General features: G+C 34.3%; 1 protein-coding gene across 1 annotated transcript; it reads left to right on the forward strand.

Annotated features, from left to right (window-relative positions):
• Nucleotides 1-257: 257 nt before the first annotated feature.
• On the forward strand, nt 258-6,287 carry LOC127862912 (uncharacterized). The gene is made up of 4 exons (XM_052402211.1): nt 258-337; nt 1,594-1,773; nt 3,806-4,096; nt 4,660-6,287. Exons 1-4 carry the CDS (start codon nt 258-260, stop codon nt 5,411-5,413), a joined length of 1,305 nt encoding a protein of 434 aa, XP_052258171.1. The 3' UTR covers nt 5,414-6,287.
• The last annotated feature ends 10,453 nt before the right edge of the window (nt 6,288-16,740 follow it).

The raw sequence follows: 16,740 nt of genomic DNA on the forward strand, positions 1-16,740 counted from the left end.
CATAAATTACAGTATTGTAATAATAAAACTAACACAACAGCAACTGACCAGACACTTTCTGTATTTTAAGAAGCGATACATTTCCAACAAAGATTTTATTTAAAAGAATTACCTGTCTTAATGAGTCGACCCACTCAATTTCTTCCTTTTGGTTACAATTTTTTACCCCCAACTTCTGAGCGGATAGACTTATGAGTGTGTGTTGTATATGTGTAAAGCAATAATTATTAAAGTACAACAATATTGAACTTTGCAGGATGTCTGCCCAGTTTCCAGAGTGCAGCAGTCTTCTAAACGATGTCATTGAAATTCAAGATATTATTGGTTCCATGAAAAGGTACTTGAAAATGAAATAAGTCCTTTTTTAACTTTTATTCAAATATTTCATGTCTAACAATACGCTTAATGGAAGGAAAATCACATGATTTTAAACTGTAATGAAAGGTTAGTGCATTGAAATAAACTGACATGTTTGTCACTCATGGATGCACGCATATTCCCTGGGTCCTAAAGCAGCAGAGCAACACCATGCCTGAATCTTTAATTAAAATTGTTATTAAATGTGCTATAAAAATTGTAGGGAAAGGTGTAAAGCGAAACAGGACGGTGCTGAAGCCTGCTCCTTTTTGGTTCGTTGTGACTGTCAAAAAGATATGAATGTTTAACATTTCAATTCAATTGCCAAAGTCTGTTATTTGGTCAATAAGAAATAAAGCCTCAGTGCCTAATTATGTGCATTTGGCTTATTAATACCTTGGACATAGCAATACTATCATATGTCATTTTCGGGTCGAAATTTCTACCCTGCTCCTGTTAAGCAGAACCCTTTACCTTTTGGGATGCTAAATCTTTCTCTCTGAATTTGTGTTTTGCTGAGATTCCTCAAATTGTATGTAACAATGCATTGCAAAGACAAATGATTCAAAAGCTTTCAAATTCTGTTTTGTTAAAGTAAATTTGTGCTATTCTTGTATTTGTGTACAGTTGTCAGTAGTAAGTACTATGTGATTTGAGATTTGATTTAGTTTAATGGATGTACCCCATTGTTATAAAAGCATGTATATTTGCACATATGCATTTTGCAAATTTCTGATGGGCCTGGAATGATTAGAAAACTTACACTTGTTATAACATTGCACTTGTAACATGTTTATACATTGCTTATTTTATGAGGGTTTTTCATCCGTATATAACAGAGGCATATATTCGACTACTTACCAGTTCTGAAAAAAACTTATTTTTCCACAATTCAGGCTGAACAAAATCCCCAAAACAGATTGAAATTCCTCAGAAAAAAAAAAGTCATTTGTAGCCGAGTTACTATTTGGTACAGTTTTACTGGTGTTGTAGACGTTTGTAATATCATTGAAAGCTTTCACAAGAGAATGACAATTATGAGGGTTTATTTAGCGTAGCTGTTGTCTGGAATCAATGTTTTCACAACCAGTTTAGTTCAGTTCAGGTATTTCCCGACTACCGCTAAGCCAAATTTAATATTCATGTACCAGTCTAGTATATAGAAAATTCCATAGTACGGGTTTTAATGTCAGTTTTTGTTACTAAATTAATAAACATACGCGATGATGTTTACAGGGAACAACAGGAGCAGAATGTAACAATGAGACCTTCTTACGATGGCAGTCAGAGAATGGGTCGACCTCGTTTCCATATTCCCAAGGAACAGCTGGAGCTTCTACTTGAACTCAGATTTACTGATGCTGATATTGCTAATATGATTGGTGTTAGCATTTCAGTCATCAAACGTCGTTTAAGGTATGGCGAATTTTAATTTTTGTCCAATTCAGATTATAAAGGTGTGCTTTTTATGCCCCTGTTAGGGTGGCATATAGCAGTTGAAGTGTCCGTCTATCGGTCAGTCCGTCCATCCGAAAACTTTAACATTGGCCATAAATTTAGCAATATTGAAGACAGCAACTTGAAATTTGGCATGCATGTGTATCTAATAAAGCTGCACGTTTTGAGTGGTGAAAGGTCAAGGTCATCCTTCAAGGTCAAAATTCAAAAAATAGTATAAACAATCCAGGGAAGTAATAAGCTTTAAAAGGGAGATAATTTCTAAACCTGCCAAGTGAAATCATATTTCAAAGCGGCGAAATAAGAGTCATTGTGTTTCTGACAAAGTCAGACAAACACATCTCTTGTTTTTATCTTGTGGGAATGAACCAGCATAAGTCATTTCATGTAGTTGTAGGTACGTGTAATATTTGTTTGTTTTATCAGTGTTTGAGCTATAAAAAGAACCCTTTCAGGGCTTTTCTCAGCTGATTTATAGCTGTTATTATCCCCCGCCATAGGCAGAGGGATGATGTTTTGCCGTTGTTCGTACGTCCGAAGCCATATCTTGGAATTGCTTTGGGGGATTTCATTAAATTTGGTATGAGTATATATATGGATAAGAGGATGATGTAGCCAAATGGATTGTACACCATCTGTTTATACATCCCATTAGAATATCTCTTTTTGTCAATTTCGAACCTTTTTGTCATTAGAAACACTAGTTCTTAAGAGTGCTCTTCCTTTGTTGTTTTTTACTTAATTCTTCCGTTATAATATCACGCCTGCGGTCAGATGAATTTTTGTCCGGACAGGCTAACTTTTCCATCAGCCTGTCTGGTTGACAGGCACTTTTTGGGACTTTTCAGGAAGCCTGTGTCATTAGTGTTTGTTAACGTTTTTCATGATTTTGAAAGAAAACTTCTTTAATGTAATTGGGAAAATGTCATCTTGATTTTATTGGGAATGGGGCCGTTTTTTTGCTTTTGGAATGCCTCCTTTTACCGGAGGCGCAAACAGTGGTGAAAAACCCTAAAATCAGAGTAGATGAGTTTTAGACCACAGGTACTTGAACAAATAGTTTTGGTCATTATATATATAAAAAGACTCTCATTATACGGACCAAACATTTTTTTTCAAGTACCTGTGTTATAGACATTGATTAAAATAGTTTTTATTTTTTCCCCAAATATGTCTCTTTAGCACTCTATTTTTGCCTTTCACCCAGCGTCCAGCGTCTTCCCCTTTTTCAAAAAAAACCCTGCAAATTTAAGATGCAGGTTGCCAGGGTCATGTTCGAATTTTGATTATAAGTATGCCTTATATGGTAAGGATTATACCATACTCAAGTTCTACACCCATCCATAAACAAAATTTTATTTGGCGGGGGATATCAATTCAACAAATTGGCTTGTTCCATCATGTTTCCAATTGGAAAACTTTTTTTCAATTCCAGTAACAGATTCCCAAATAGATATGCTGTGTTTTAAAAGTTATAAAATTTTAAGTGTATAAAGGAACTGATATTTATTACATGTATTCATACATGTTCATGTATAGATTACATGTATATATAGGAGTCACTTTGTCGGTCTGTACCGAATGCTTGTCCGGACAATAACTATGTTATTCATTGTGAGATTTTAAAATCAATTGGCACTTTTGTTCACGATCATTGGACGGTGTTTAATGCGAAATTCAAAGAATTATGTCGATATCTACAAGGTCAAGGTCACACTTTGAGTTCAAAGGTCAAAAATTTCCATAAATGAGCTTGTCTGGGCCATAACTGTGTCCTTCATTGTAACATTAAAAAAAAATCACCGTCCACTTATGATTGTTTAATTGCTATTGTGTGGTCAGACTTTATGGACAGTGCTGAAATAAAATTTGTTTGCTTAAATGTCTTGTAGTCTAATATTATTACAGCCAGCATAATATAAATTATTCTGTAGTGTATCATGATAGTTGATCAGTTCATGCATTTTGATTATTTTGTTTTCGTTTTCAGAGAATATGGTCTGGGTCGTCAAAATCAGTATACCACTATATCCAACGAGGACTTGGACACGCATGTTCTCAGATTGACACATGGCAATCCACTTCTGGGCCAACGGAATGTGCAGGGATTGCTTTCATCTGAAGGACTGGTGGTGCAGCGCAGCAGAGTTGCAGAATCCCTAACAAGGGTTGATGGAGCAGCTGTGGCCATGAGGTGGAGTAGAACGATTCAGCGACGATCATACAGTGTGCCTGGGCCAAATGCATTGTGGCACATTGATGGCAACCACAAATTTATAAGGTACGTTTTGGGCAATTTTGAAATTAATTCTTTTTTTGTGCATATAGGACTCAAAGAGGCATTTAGTTCTTGAACTGTCTGTGGGTCTGTAAGAATATCTACAATTGTGTGTCCAGAGTATATCCTTGAGATACAGCCTACTCTCGTTATCTCTTTTAGTTGGCGTGAACAAGAAAAAATATTGAAAGTTCGAGATAAGGCGTTTTCAAAGAAAAAATGAGACCAAAATTTAACTTGTTTTGAACATCTATATTCCTGCTAGTGTTATTAGATAGTGGGAAAAAACTAAAAAGGATTTATGTATTTTATCATTTCTTATGTTCTGGTTTAAATCCCTCTATTTGGAAAAAATGAGACTTGCCATAATTTCTCCCACCTGAGGATACAAGTACTGGTACCCCAAACATGGATGGAGACCTCTATTCTTTATATATGTCTTTGTAATAGCCAGGGAACACATTAGGGGTAATTGCCAAATAATTTAGTTCTTTGACATGGCCATACTGTGTTGACAGAATATTTTAGTTGATAATGATCATTTAATTCCCAATATGACTTTACAGGTGGGGCATGGTCATACATGGTGGCATAGATGGATTTAGCCGTTTGGTAGTGTTCCTAAGAATGTCCACCAACAATCGGGCAGAGACTGTCATGGACTGCTTTACTGAGGCAACTGCAAATTATGGAATACCTTCTCGTGTCAGATGTGACCATGGTGGAGAAAACAAGGATGTAGCTTTGTTTATGAACTCTCATCATGGTGAGTCAAGGGGAAGCTGCATTACAGGGAAATCAGTCCACAATCAGCGCATAGAGAGATTCTGGCGTGACCTCTACACAGGGTGTTCTTTCCGTTTCAAGGACTTGTTTCACAAGCTAGAAGAAGAGGGAGTGTTGGATTTGAACAGCGGTGTTCACTTGTGGAGTTTGCACTATATATTCTTGCCACGAATTAACAGATCTCTGGACCAGTTTGTTCAGGGTTGGAACAACCACAGGCTGAGCAGTGAGCGTGGCAAAACTCCCAATCAGTTGTTTGTGCAGGGGGTTATCCAGAATAGAGGATCAAACCAAACTGGTGTCAGCGAAATACTTCATGAACCAGACATGACAGAGTACTATGGTGTTGATTGGGATGGTCCAGTTCCACAAGAAGATGGAGAAGTTGAGGTGTCAGGATTGCCTTGTCCAGTGAGTAATGAACGCCTACTTCAGCTGAAGAGAACCATTGATCCTCTTGGACACTCAGAAGATGGCTTCGGAGTTGATTTGTACAGAAGAACTGTAGATTTTTGCAACGAGATAGTAGAATAGAAATAATTAGGAGAGTTATTAGTTTGTGAATATTAGTCCATGCATCACAGACTATTATTTGAAATATGTTTCACTTCCTTTATCAGCTAATGTGAACTGTAGTTGTTTTTCATTGTCAGTTGTGCTTCACACTTTCCCTTAAACACCATTTTCCCCTTTGCTTGGTTTTACTTTTATTATTATGTCCCCCTTTGAAGAAGAGGGGGTGAATATTTTAGCACATGTCGGTCTGTTTGTCTGTCGGTGGGATCTGTCCACCAAATGGTTTCCAGATGATAACTCAAGGACGCTTAGGCCTAGAATCATGAATCTTCATAGGTATATATATCATGACTGGCATAAAACATGTATTGATTTTCAGATCAATAGGTCGAAGGTCAAGGTCACAGTGACTCAAATCAGTAAAATGGTTTCCGGATGATAACTCTAGAATGCTTAGGCCTAGGATCATGAAACTTCATAGGTACATTGATGGTGACTGGCAGCTGATTCCTATTTATTTTCAGGTAACTAGGTCAAAAGTCAAGGTCACAGTGACCTGAAGCAGTGAAATGGCTTCTAACGCACTCACACAATGACTACGTACAGCCCTGGGGGGCCTGCGTGTTTTACAAACAGCTTTTGTTGATACATGTTATGTATTCAATTAGTGAATATGTTTGGTTTGACACATGAACATATTGGGTTAGTATTAGGTTTGTCAATCTGTTCGGTTATGCATGTACTATACATTTATTAAATGGATAAAAAAAACACCTTAAGTACTAAAAACAAGATTTGAAATATAAAATATGTTATTAAGGGCAACAGATAAGGGGTGATATTTGCATATATGCTCAAATAAAAAGTACATTTTTTAGTGTATGTAACTCTATTCAAATTCTTTACTTGTTTCTTCCCACTTCAAATGAGAATTTCTGTATAATAATAGGATGTTGCAAAAATAAATTTGATATTACTGAATTTAGCTTAAATACTTGTCTCCTGCTTTAAATGAAGATACCTCGTTTCCTATGGTATTCAATGTTGTTGTTGTTTTCAAACAAAAATTCCAGCTGGATTTGAATTTGTATATAAATATATGTTGCGACCATGACCATGAGTATCGAGTCATTAACACCTGACGCTAATTGGTTAATCCGTAATGGCCCTACGCAATACTTGAATTATAGGGGCTTTGGGTCCGGGTATTGTCACATGTCAACGAAGTGTAGACTTAGAGGCGAGGATGGGGCTAGGAAGGGCCCCATTTGAAAATAATCAGAGTTTGAGACCCCCTATTTATCTTTGTGCAGACATATGTTTACATAGACGTTATATTATCATAGTTAACAAGTTTATTGTCTAATCCATGACATTATAAATAGATACAATGTAATGTGATAAACATGCATGGCCAATCTTTACAGATTTGTAATACCGGTAGACATTTTTTATATTATGTAACAAATTGAGATATAACTATTCATATGTAAGGTACTATTTCCGTGGTATAGTAAGACAGTTTGCTTGACTTTATTCTATGGAGCTGGATTTGAATAAATGTGCGTAATACCAGCGTTTTTTGCCACCGAAAACAACCGAAAACACCGAATACGCAATGTGTATCATTATATCAATATATTCCTTCATTGAGAGAAATTGATAAAAAAATGAATAATAAAATATTTATGTTCAGCTGTATCCACGAGAAAATTGTATATTTTAAAAGTACAAAAAACGGTGAAAAAAGGCAAACATTGCTAGATGCCTGTAAAGGGTAACAATTATAATTGATTTTCTCTCGATCGAGGTTTGTAATGTCTTTATTTGAATTTATTGATTAAAATTGAATACCCGCCATTATGTTTTGATCTGTTCAATAAGGCGGCAGTTGTTAGAAATTATCTCAGTTGCTAATTATCATGAAAATAATAGAATAAATCGATGTCGTTTGAGAATGTTTGCCAATTGATAACACTTTGTTCTGTCCGGGAAATTACTTATACAAATGAATACAAAATCTGCAAGATAAGATCTTATTATATAACGGCGCGTAACAGATTTCGTTCTTATAGTTGTTAATTAATGGCTTTAAACAGCTCAATTAGAAGTCTGAATGAAGACAGTGTACAGTGCAATGTGGAATAAGTGATTTTGGTCATTTTTTTAACTCGGAATAAGTTAAACGTGCAGCAAACGGTTCGGATATCCGAGGGTAAATATCAACAACAATGAACAACAACGCGATTCTAATAAAACAGAATGTCGGCGTTAGCGTACAATTGCCGAAGCGTTCCACTTTGCAGACTAAAGCGTGCCTTGCCACGGTGTTATATTATGCTCTGTTCTGTATAATAATTGCATATAATGATGATAAATGTCGTATGCATAATAAAACATTAATAATATGTAAAATGTTTTAAAACTATGCATACATGATTTCATATATATATATATATCAGTCCATGTTGTAAATTACGACGTCATTTATTAATTTATAAAAGATTATAAACAATTCACAGTTTAAACTACTTAAGTCTAGTTGTATATAGATCTAGAATCTATGTTGTTATTGGATCAAGATACAAATACCGCTGCTTTTTAAAGTAAATTCGATAATTGAACGAATAACTGCATAATTAGAAATAAAAATCATTAAAATACAACTTGAATTATATACTCATTTAACTAAATACAAAATTGCATAATTAAGCGTTTAACTTCGTTCATTATTTTCATTGGCTATAATATTCGCAGGAACAATTAAATCTGCCTTAGGAAGAATTCAAAATTCAAGGGAGATATAGCGCGCGTGAAATGTAACGCGTATTTTGATTGGTTGTTATTTTTAGCAGAACCCTGATTAGTGATAACATGCGTAGGAACAATTAATTCTTCCTTAGGAAGATTTCGATGAGGCGGCTAAAAGGGTCATAAGTCACGAATTCTTCCTTAGGAATAATTAATTCTTCCTAAGGAAGATTTAAATCTTCCTAAGGAATAATTAAATCTTCCTTAGGAAGAATTCGTGACTTTAGATCCTCATGGTACGTCATAAAAAGGGTCATAAGTCACGAATTCTTCCTAAGAAAGATTTAAATCTTCCTAAGGAAGATTTATATCTTCCTTAGGAAGAATTAATTATTCCTAAGGAAGAATTAATTATTCCTAAGGAAGATTTAAATCTTCATTAGAAAGATTTATATCTTCCTTAGGAAGAATTCCTGACTTTAGATCCTCATGGTACGCCATATGTGAAATCACGTCCGTACATATAACATTATTAAATTAAGAACGTAAACAATGAAATAAAGATAGGGTATGATGTACATGTGTTATTAACGATCATGTCATGTTTTGTATATATCAGCTGAAACGTTATTTTAATAACCCACAAACATTTTATTGTAATAGAAAGTTTTTACGAAAAGCGGTACAGAAAAATACACACTGATTATCTTTTTAAAGATATTTCTTGTTAGATTTGATCGAGAATGTAACCCGCCTCCCAGCTTGTTAGATTTGATCGAGAATGTAACCCGCCTCCCAGTTTCGCTGAATGGGTCAAGTTCCCCACGGGTACTACTTCCCCATACCCCCACATTTTTTTTCGTACCCAAAATGTTTCGTACCCAAATTTGTTTCGTACCCAATTTTTTTTTCGTACCCAAAATTTTCGTACCCAATTTTTTTTCGTAATGTTCGTACCCACATACACAATTGTGGTGATTTAAGATAAACTTTAATTGATGCGTTTATATCCATCCTCTTCAAAAGCATCGTCACACCAGTACTGTCAGTACTTTGATTAAAATAATAAGGACATGTAAGCAAATATCATTTATTAATTTCTAGCCTATTGTTTCGGCATATAAATATAGATTCACAGACGCTAAGTGTGTCGAATATTTTTTTAGCACAGTCTTAGTTAGAAAAGATGCGTTTTATTTAGGTGGATCCAAAACTGTTAACTGCAAACAGTTAAATGAACTGTAGAGTAAGCGAATGCATTTTTTTTTGCTATCTCTATACATCTGTATACATTTGTGTTATTGTTCTGTATGAGTTTTCTTTCAGTTTATGTATAAGCACATTAAATGATATAATATGTCTGTTCAGTTAATGTTAAACAAAACAATTTTTTTTCATACTATAATATCATAATATAGGCTCGTGTTTCTGTTCCGAATCAAGGTTTAAAAAAAACACGATGTTTGAGGGCACCGCGGAACTACCAGAATGCACTCACCCATGTGTATTTTCTGAAGCCAACGTTCTTCTGATGGCAAGCTGCCGAATCCGAGGGATGTTAGACAACAGTAATGTCACCTCCCACATCGGAACGAATATTCAAATACAAGCCCAGAGAATGGGAAGCGATGACATTTTTCAGGCACGTGGCTACACAGTAAGAGAGGACGATCATTTATCCACTATTAGATGCAAAGTCGGACTACCAGGAAAGCCTACTTAAACCTATTCTGAAGCAACACTATACATTACCAGTGAGAACGTGCATTATTTTGATTGTCAAAGGGAATAAACGCATTTTACTATTAATATTTGTTTTTTTTTCAATTCCACTATGTAATGGTTTAAACTATTAAAATCATCTGAATTATGTAGTTAAACTATCAATGACTTTGGTATGCCATACGTTAAAAAAATGTATGTGTATTGTTTCCAGAGGAATCATCGACTCCGCAATTAATATCAGAACATATCAACGGAAATCTGAATATCAAATGCAGGACAACAGGTGGCCGCCCACCGCCCGAGTTAGAAATATCAAAATACGGGAAAGTGATAAATGTGACACAAAATAGCTTAAAGTCAAACAGTAACTTTTAAAAAGTTAATTTAGTTAATTCATCGTTGTTTCAAACTACTGACAGATATGTGCACACCTTGCAGCACACTGCGAGATGTATATGTACATGTACATGTCTTTGTAGCACGTACGCTATTGCTTTCATGTGCAGGAAAGACAACCGATGCGTTTTTGTTACATTCGATATCATTCCCTCATCCAAGACGCCGGGAACATTTATGATTCAAGACCCTCTTGGTAAGTGTACTGTGATAACATATGGATCACTGGCAATACATTAGAAATCCATACATAGAAATCATACGATATTCCACTGAAAGTAAATGCGGATTCTTAATTAGGCTATTACGCAATCATGTTTTACACTGAGTTACTGCGTTTCGTAAATATACATGCAGATTAACCCAAATAAACGGGAACAGAATATATGCGATACACTTTTATCACAATCTGCTCATGGTTAATATTCTGCAGCTGTATTGTCATATAATCAATAGAAAGTATTTCTGAGCAAAATGTTATTTTGGTAATGACACGTACGAGCTTTTTATGTGTACCTGTATGTATGTATACTAATACAAATGCAACGTCACTTAGTAGGCGTGTGCGTCTTAATTTGTTTTAGAATTAGTTAAATAAGATAACTTTTATATTTTTTACTAAATTATTTTGATAAATACGTCTCTCAGTGCGTACACTTTCATATGCGTATTCAAATTAAGTTTACAATAACATGTGTTTCAAAAAACAAAATTAATAAAAATATTATCAGACCGGTATTCGAACCAGACATACACGAAAGCCAAAACCAAGCCCGTAACAACCTGACTGTTCAGGTTTTTTCAAAGTTTCTAGGTATTTTAAAAGCTATGCTTAGTATTACTCATATTACGCCAGTTATCGATGAAAAGCCTTGTAAATCTTTATTTTTGTACTAATTTCAGTTTAAACCTATTTATTTTAGCTCGATGTCATCGAAAGCCTAATGCTTATATCAACGCTTTCGAGTCCGTTTCCTTTGCCTAGAACCAGTACTTGGTGTCTTTGTGGGGAGATCTAAAGAACGCTCCCATGGTCTTTTCGAAATTGAGAAAATGATTTAGTTGTTTTGGAAAACTGTAAACAAATCTCTTCAAAAAAACGTTGAGTTCGCGAGGTGATGTTAATCAAAGAATTCATTCGGAATGGATTACAATGATACTTAATAACTACCTTTCAGAAACATGAATAGAATATTCGATTTTTATTAAAGGGGCCTTTTCACAGATTTTGGCATGTTTTGAAGTTTGTAATTAAATGCTTTATATTTGATAAATGCAAACATTAAATTCTAAAAGCTCCAGTAAAAAAATCAAAAATAAAATTTAGAAAAGGAAAAAAAAGTAGCCCGCAGCAATCGTTCCGCGTTGCAACGCTTTATAATTTTTAGGTTTTTAAATCGTCAAAAGATGCATATAATGGCTATATAAGACCATGGCAAATGTTCAGTAATACTGTTTCCTCACAAATATTATAACTTAACCGAAAATTTGCGAATTTGAAACAACTTTTTACAATTTTGTCAATTTACCAAACCGTGAAAAGATCCCTTTAAAACCATCACATGTTTTCTATGACGGTAACGTGCAAAAAATTTTTAGTATACATTATATCAATTCATTTTCCTTACTTCTCTAGATTTTGGAGGAGACATACAGTCTGGTGAATACATCATTTGGCTCTTGATTTTGTAGGCGAAAATTTTAAACACCAGCGCACTTGATTCTTGTTTGTCATTTGACAAATATCGCTTTGAAGTTTTTTTTATTATGGATGAATCAAAATAAGTCTTTTAACATTAACATGGGGCGTAGTTGAAATTTATCTTGGCCAATCCCAGATCCGTTCTATAGCGTAAATGAACATAGCAGTAATGAGCTTTCAAATCATGTCGTATTTTGTACTTCTGGTAGTGTAAATACAACTGAATTAAAGTGATACCTGTGACACAATTTAAGTGGTGGATGTGGTGTATGGTAAACCTATACGTTGCTGACTGCGTTTCATGCCTAGTGGACTTTCCCATCATTCTAAATTGGATCAATTTATTTCCAAAATTAGGGATGTCTAGTATATTTATTTCTATATTTAGAATATTTCTTACAGAAATTCCTCAAAGCAAACAGCGCAGACCCTGATGAGACGCCGCATGATGCGGCGCCTCATCAGGGTCTACGCTGTTTGCCAAGGCCCTTTTTCTAGACGATAGGCATAAATGAGTTAAGTGAAGAAGTTTTGACTGCATTAATTGCGTCGTTTTAGTTTGTTATCCTATGCCAAAGGCGGAGGGTTATGAATTAACATTGTCCGTCCGTCCGTCAGTCCGTCACAAAACGTTTTAAGACTATACAAGATATTAACATAAAACTTCAAAAGTGTATAGGGTTAGGAGAAGTGCCGTGCACAAGAACCATAACCCCACACTTTCTTTTATAAGAGTTATTGCTTTTTGTTTTTTATTTGATACAAATACATAACCATTCACTTTGTTAAATAATAGCTATTGTCCTTTCTTTGTATGTTGGGAATAAGGGCTATATTTCCTATAAGATACAACATGTCCAAATGCAACATCATGGGCGTGTTCAATTGGAAGCAATGCCATGCACAATAACAATAATCTTACACTTTCTTAGAGAGAGTTATTGCCCTTTCTTGTTTGTGTATGATGTAACTTTTCAAAGCTATATCTAAGATACGCTACAAGATTTCATCATGAAACATTGTGGGTGTATAGATATCAATGAGGAGATTGCAGTGCATATACAAACAATTACCCTACACTGTATTATTGTAAATGCTTATACCGTATACCAAGGGATTTTCACCCATGAAGAGGAAGGATATTTTGCCACATAAACAACTTGCTTTATATATTTTTTGTTTTATTAAATACACACGAATTAAGCTCTATGGTGTTTTTGGTGGTATTCTGTTTTCAAATCTTGAAGATTAGCACGGACTTAAAAAAACTATGTATGTTGTTAATATAAATAAAATTGTAATGTGAAGCAATAGCAAAATATTTCAGGTGCATGACGTATTTTAAGCTATGACGTATATGTTGAAGCATCTCGTAGGAACTGATGAAATCATAAAGTCCTTCATTTATGAACGATTCGAAAACCTCGTTCCCATATGCTTTTGCTAACTTGTTAACGACTTTCCTACCAACACAAAAATCCGAAAAGACATGACCGTAGAATCAGTTATTCTCAATGATTATCTCAAATGTTGGAACTTTCTTTCATCAAAAAGTAGACATGTAACCCAACGCTTAATATACAGTCTGTGTCAAATGAAATGTAATTTTATTTGCAAAAAAATAGACCTTGCGTGTATGTGTTAATTAATAAGCAATCTGTAGACATCAATTTATTTAATACAAAATGTCGTACTTTGTTAGTAGACCAGTATGGCCAATTTAATAATATTAACCGGTAGAAATCATTTATAATGATTAACCATTGCAGTATCGCATGCACACTGTTTGATCATTTATTTTTTTACATCAATTAACTTAATTCCATTACATTGCTCTGCGTTATACACGTAACTGACGCTCGTTTCTGACATTTAAAATTGAAACAGACATTTTTCAGTAATATTCGACATGACGCATGAATTAACGAGTGCAAAGTTACTCCACATTGGCATGCAAGACAGAATATTCACATATTTGACATATGATAATAAATTCAAACATACACGTACGAACAAAGTTATGGACCGTTTGATTGGAAACTTGCGTGTATATAAAGTGTCCAATCATGTATAGGAATGTCACTTGTATATCGTTTTAAATATGATTAGACGTTCTTAAGAATGAATTATTTTGTTCCCAAATGTCACGAAATTTAATCCACATGAAAGCTTAGGCATATTCAACCTTTATCTTTATATGTTACTTAATTTTATAGTATTTTATATAATTTATTACATTAGGAAATATATTCAGGGAATAGTTGTTGCACAATTACGAAATGTCCCTATCATTCTTTGACGGACTGGGCCTGAACACTCATTCATTTAGTGACAAAGACGTGTTACTAACTTCATGATGAATTAACCGCACATCTAAATCACGGAAAGAACACTTGCGACTGAAACGAAAATCACATTTTCCACTAAGGTGGAACATTGTTTAATTTGATGTATGATGAAAGAATTACAGAGAAAGGAATGCGAATTGAAACAGTAAGTTCACAACACTTTGAGCTTATTTACAAGCTGTACAAATTAATGATTGATTCATCCGCTCGCCAAGTATACATCTTCGTATTAAGAAGAGCCTTTTTGGAATCTGCGCAACCTCGGTTGATTCGGAAGCCTCCTCTATGATATATGAATGGTTCCGATCTAAGCTTTATCTTGTATCTACCACCGCTTTACACAACGTATTTTATATGATATAAAATCTTCATTTTTCATTTGTATTAAATTCTTTAAATATTAACCATATATACAAAGTTCAGTAATGTAAAACTTCCTGTCGATGTGCATACAATACGATATAGTTGCAAACAAGGAATCCTTCCAGGTCAGGAAATATTTTACTTGTGCATGCATTGTCTACCTTTAGGCGGGAGGTTACGCTGCACTATGAATTTGTTGTTTCGATTTAAACATGAGTTGATGTTTGTGACCTATAAAACCGGGAGTTATTTACAAATGATATCAAAACAATTATAAAAAGCATCACTAGTATGCAATTCGTTTGCTTTAAATGGTAAAACCATGAAATGTGTTCTCAGCAAAGAGTAAAATTTAACACAAGTGATTTTACACATTTAAGGTAGCGCACCTCTAATGATTTCCCGCGATTTCTTCGAAGGTTGAAGAGCCTACTATTAGGTGCCGTAGCCTAGTGGTTAAGGCGATAGACTAGAAATCTTTTGGGATATTCCCGCGCAGGTTCGAATTCTGCCGACGACGTATACTTTTTTTGCGACGCGTTTTATTTATTTTCTAACGTAATTTGATTTAATATGGCATATAAGCTATATTTATTGTTAAATATGTTGCAATTTTTATGCACATTCTTCAATTATTAAAATTAAAACAACGTTATGGCGAAATTGGGTGATTTACTGTTGAAGATACGAACCATGCATGTTGCATTTTTATTTTTATTTTAAAAAGTAAACGGTAAATCTGTCTTGTTCTTGGTATTTTTGCTGTATATAGTGTTTCTATAAAAACTAAGTTTAAAATATGACTTAAATGATACTATTTTGAATTTTATGACACTTTGTTTTTAACCGACCCAATTTTTACTTGGCTGAAATCACTTACATTTCATGGCGCTCTTCCATAGATAAAAATTTGTAAAAAATAAATGTCTGTAAAAGAATACTTATTTCATCTTGTTTAAACTTCAAACACCTTTACAGCATCTGTACATACCAACTGCATGCCCATATTTGGAAATTTGAATGAATTATGGAACTTTTATATACCCCAGGGGTGAAAATAAACTGGACAAAAGCCGAGCGTGGGGGTGGTTTTGAAAAAATCGGTATATTTTTTTAAAAAGCATGGAAAGCCTACCTACAAATTTGCATGTAGTTCAGTGAAATGATGCTGATTAAGAAAATAATTAATTAGATTATATTTGGATATGTGCCCATTAGAGGTGCGCTACCTTAAACTGATTGACATTTTCGTCAAATTTCTATATAAACGGTATAAACTTCTAATTAGTCTTGCATGTATTTAACGCGGTGAAAGTTCGCTTTATAGAAGCAATAGTATCGTAAGTATTTGTTCATTAAACGATCAGGTTAGAATGAACCACATGCGGCATTGAACATAATTTAGCGTTTAATGGTTTGCTTTGGGGATTAATGATGAATTTTAAAAGGATTGTAAAACGTTTTAATGATTCATAGGTGAATCTCTACTAAATTGAATATGTACGTTTTATTACCCCCTGGTAACCTTTATATAATATAATAATACAATTTTAGCTAAAAATTATTAAGTTCCCGGAAATGTCATCCCTAAGTTGTTTGGTACATTAAAAACATAAAACGTTTATTCGTAACCAATTCAATAAAACAGATTTATTACAAGATACAAAAGAATCATAAATTGTTTCATTGAACAAACCATCATCATCATGTCGTGACCTAAACGATGTTTTTAATAATATATATTATATTGTTATAATTGCACGGAATTATTAAAAACGGATTATTAATCATTATATTTCCTGGCATAAAATACAATTATTAAACGAGTAAAACACAAACAACTGGCCTGAAATTTTAAAATGAAATACGTGTGTCGCCCTAGACCGACGGGACGTGTGATAAGAGAAATATGTCAAAACGGTCCACTGCCGAAGGGAAATGACGTTCCGCCAAATGCGGCAATTAACCCATTTATGCCTAGCGTCGAGAAAAAAAGGCCTTGGCAAACAGCGTTGACCCAGATGAGACGCCGCGTCTCATCTGGGTCTGCGTTGTTTGCT

This window comes from Dreissena polymorpha, chromosome 1, assembly GCF_020536995.1.
Source record: "Dreissena polymorpha isolate Duluth1 chromosome 1, UMN_Dpol_1.0, whole genome shotgun sequence".
Lineage (NCBI taxonomy): Eukaryota > Metazoa > Mollusca > Bivalvia > Myida > Dreissenidae > Dreissena > Dreissena polymorpha.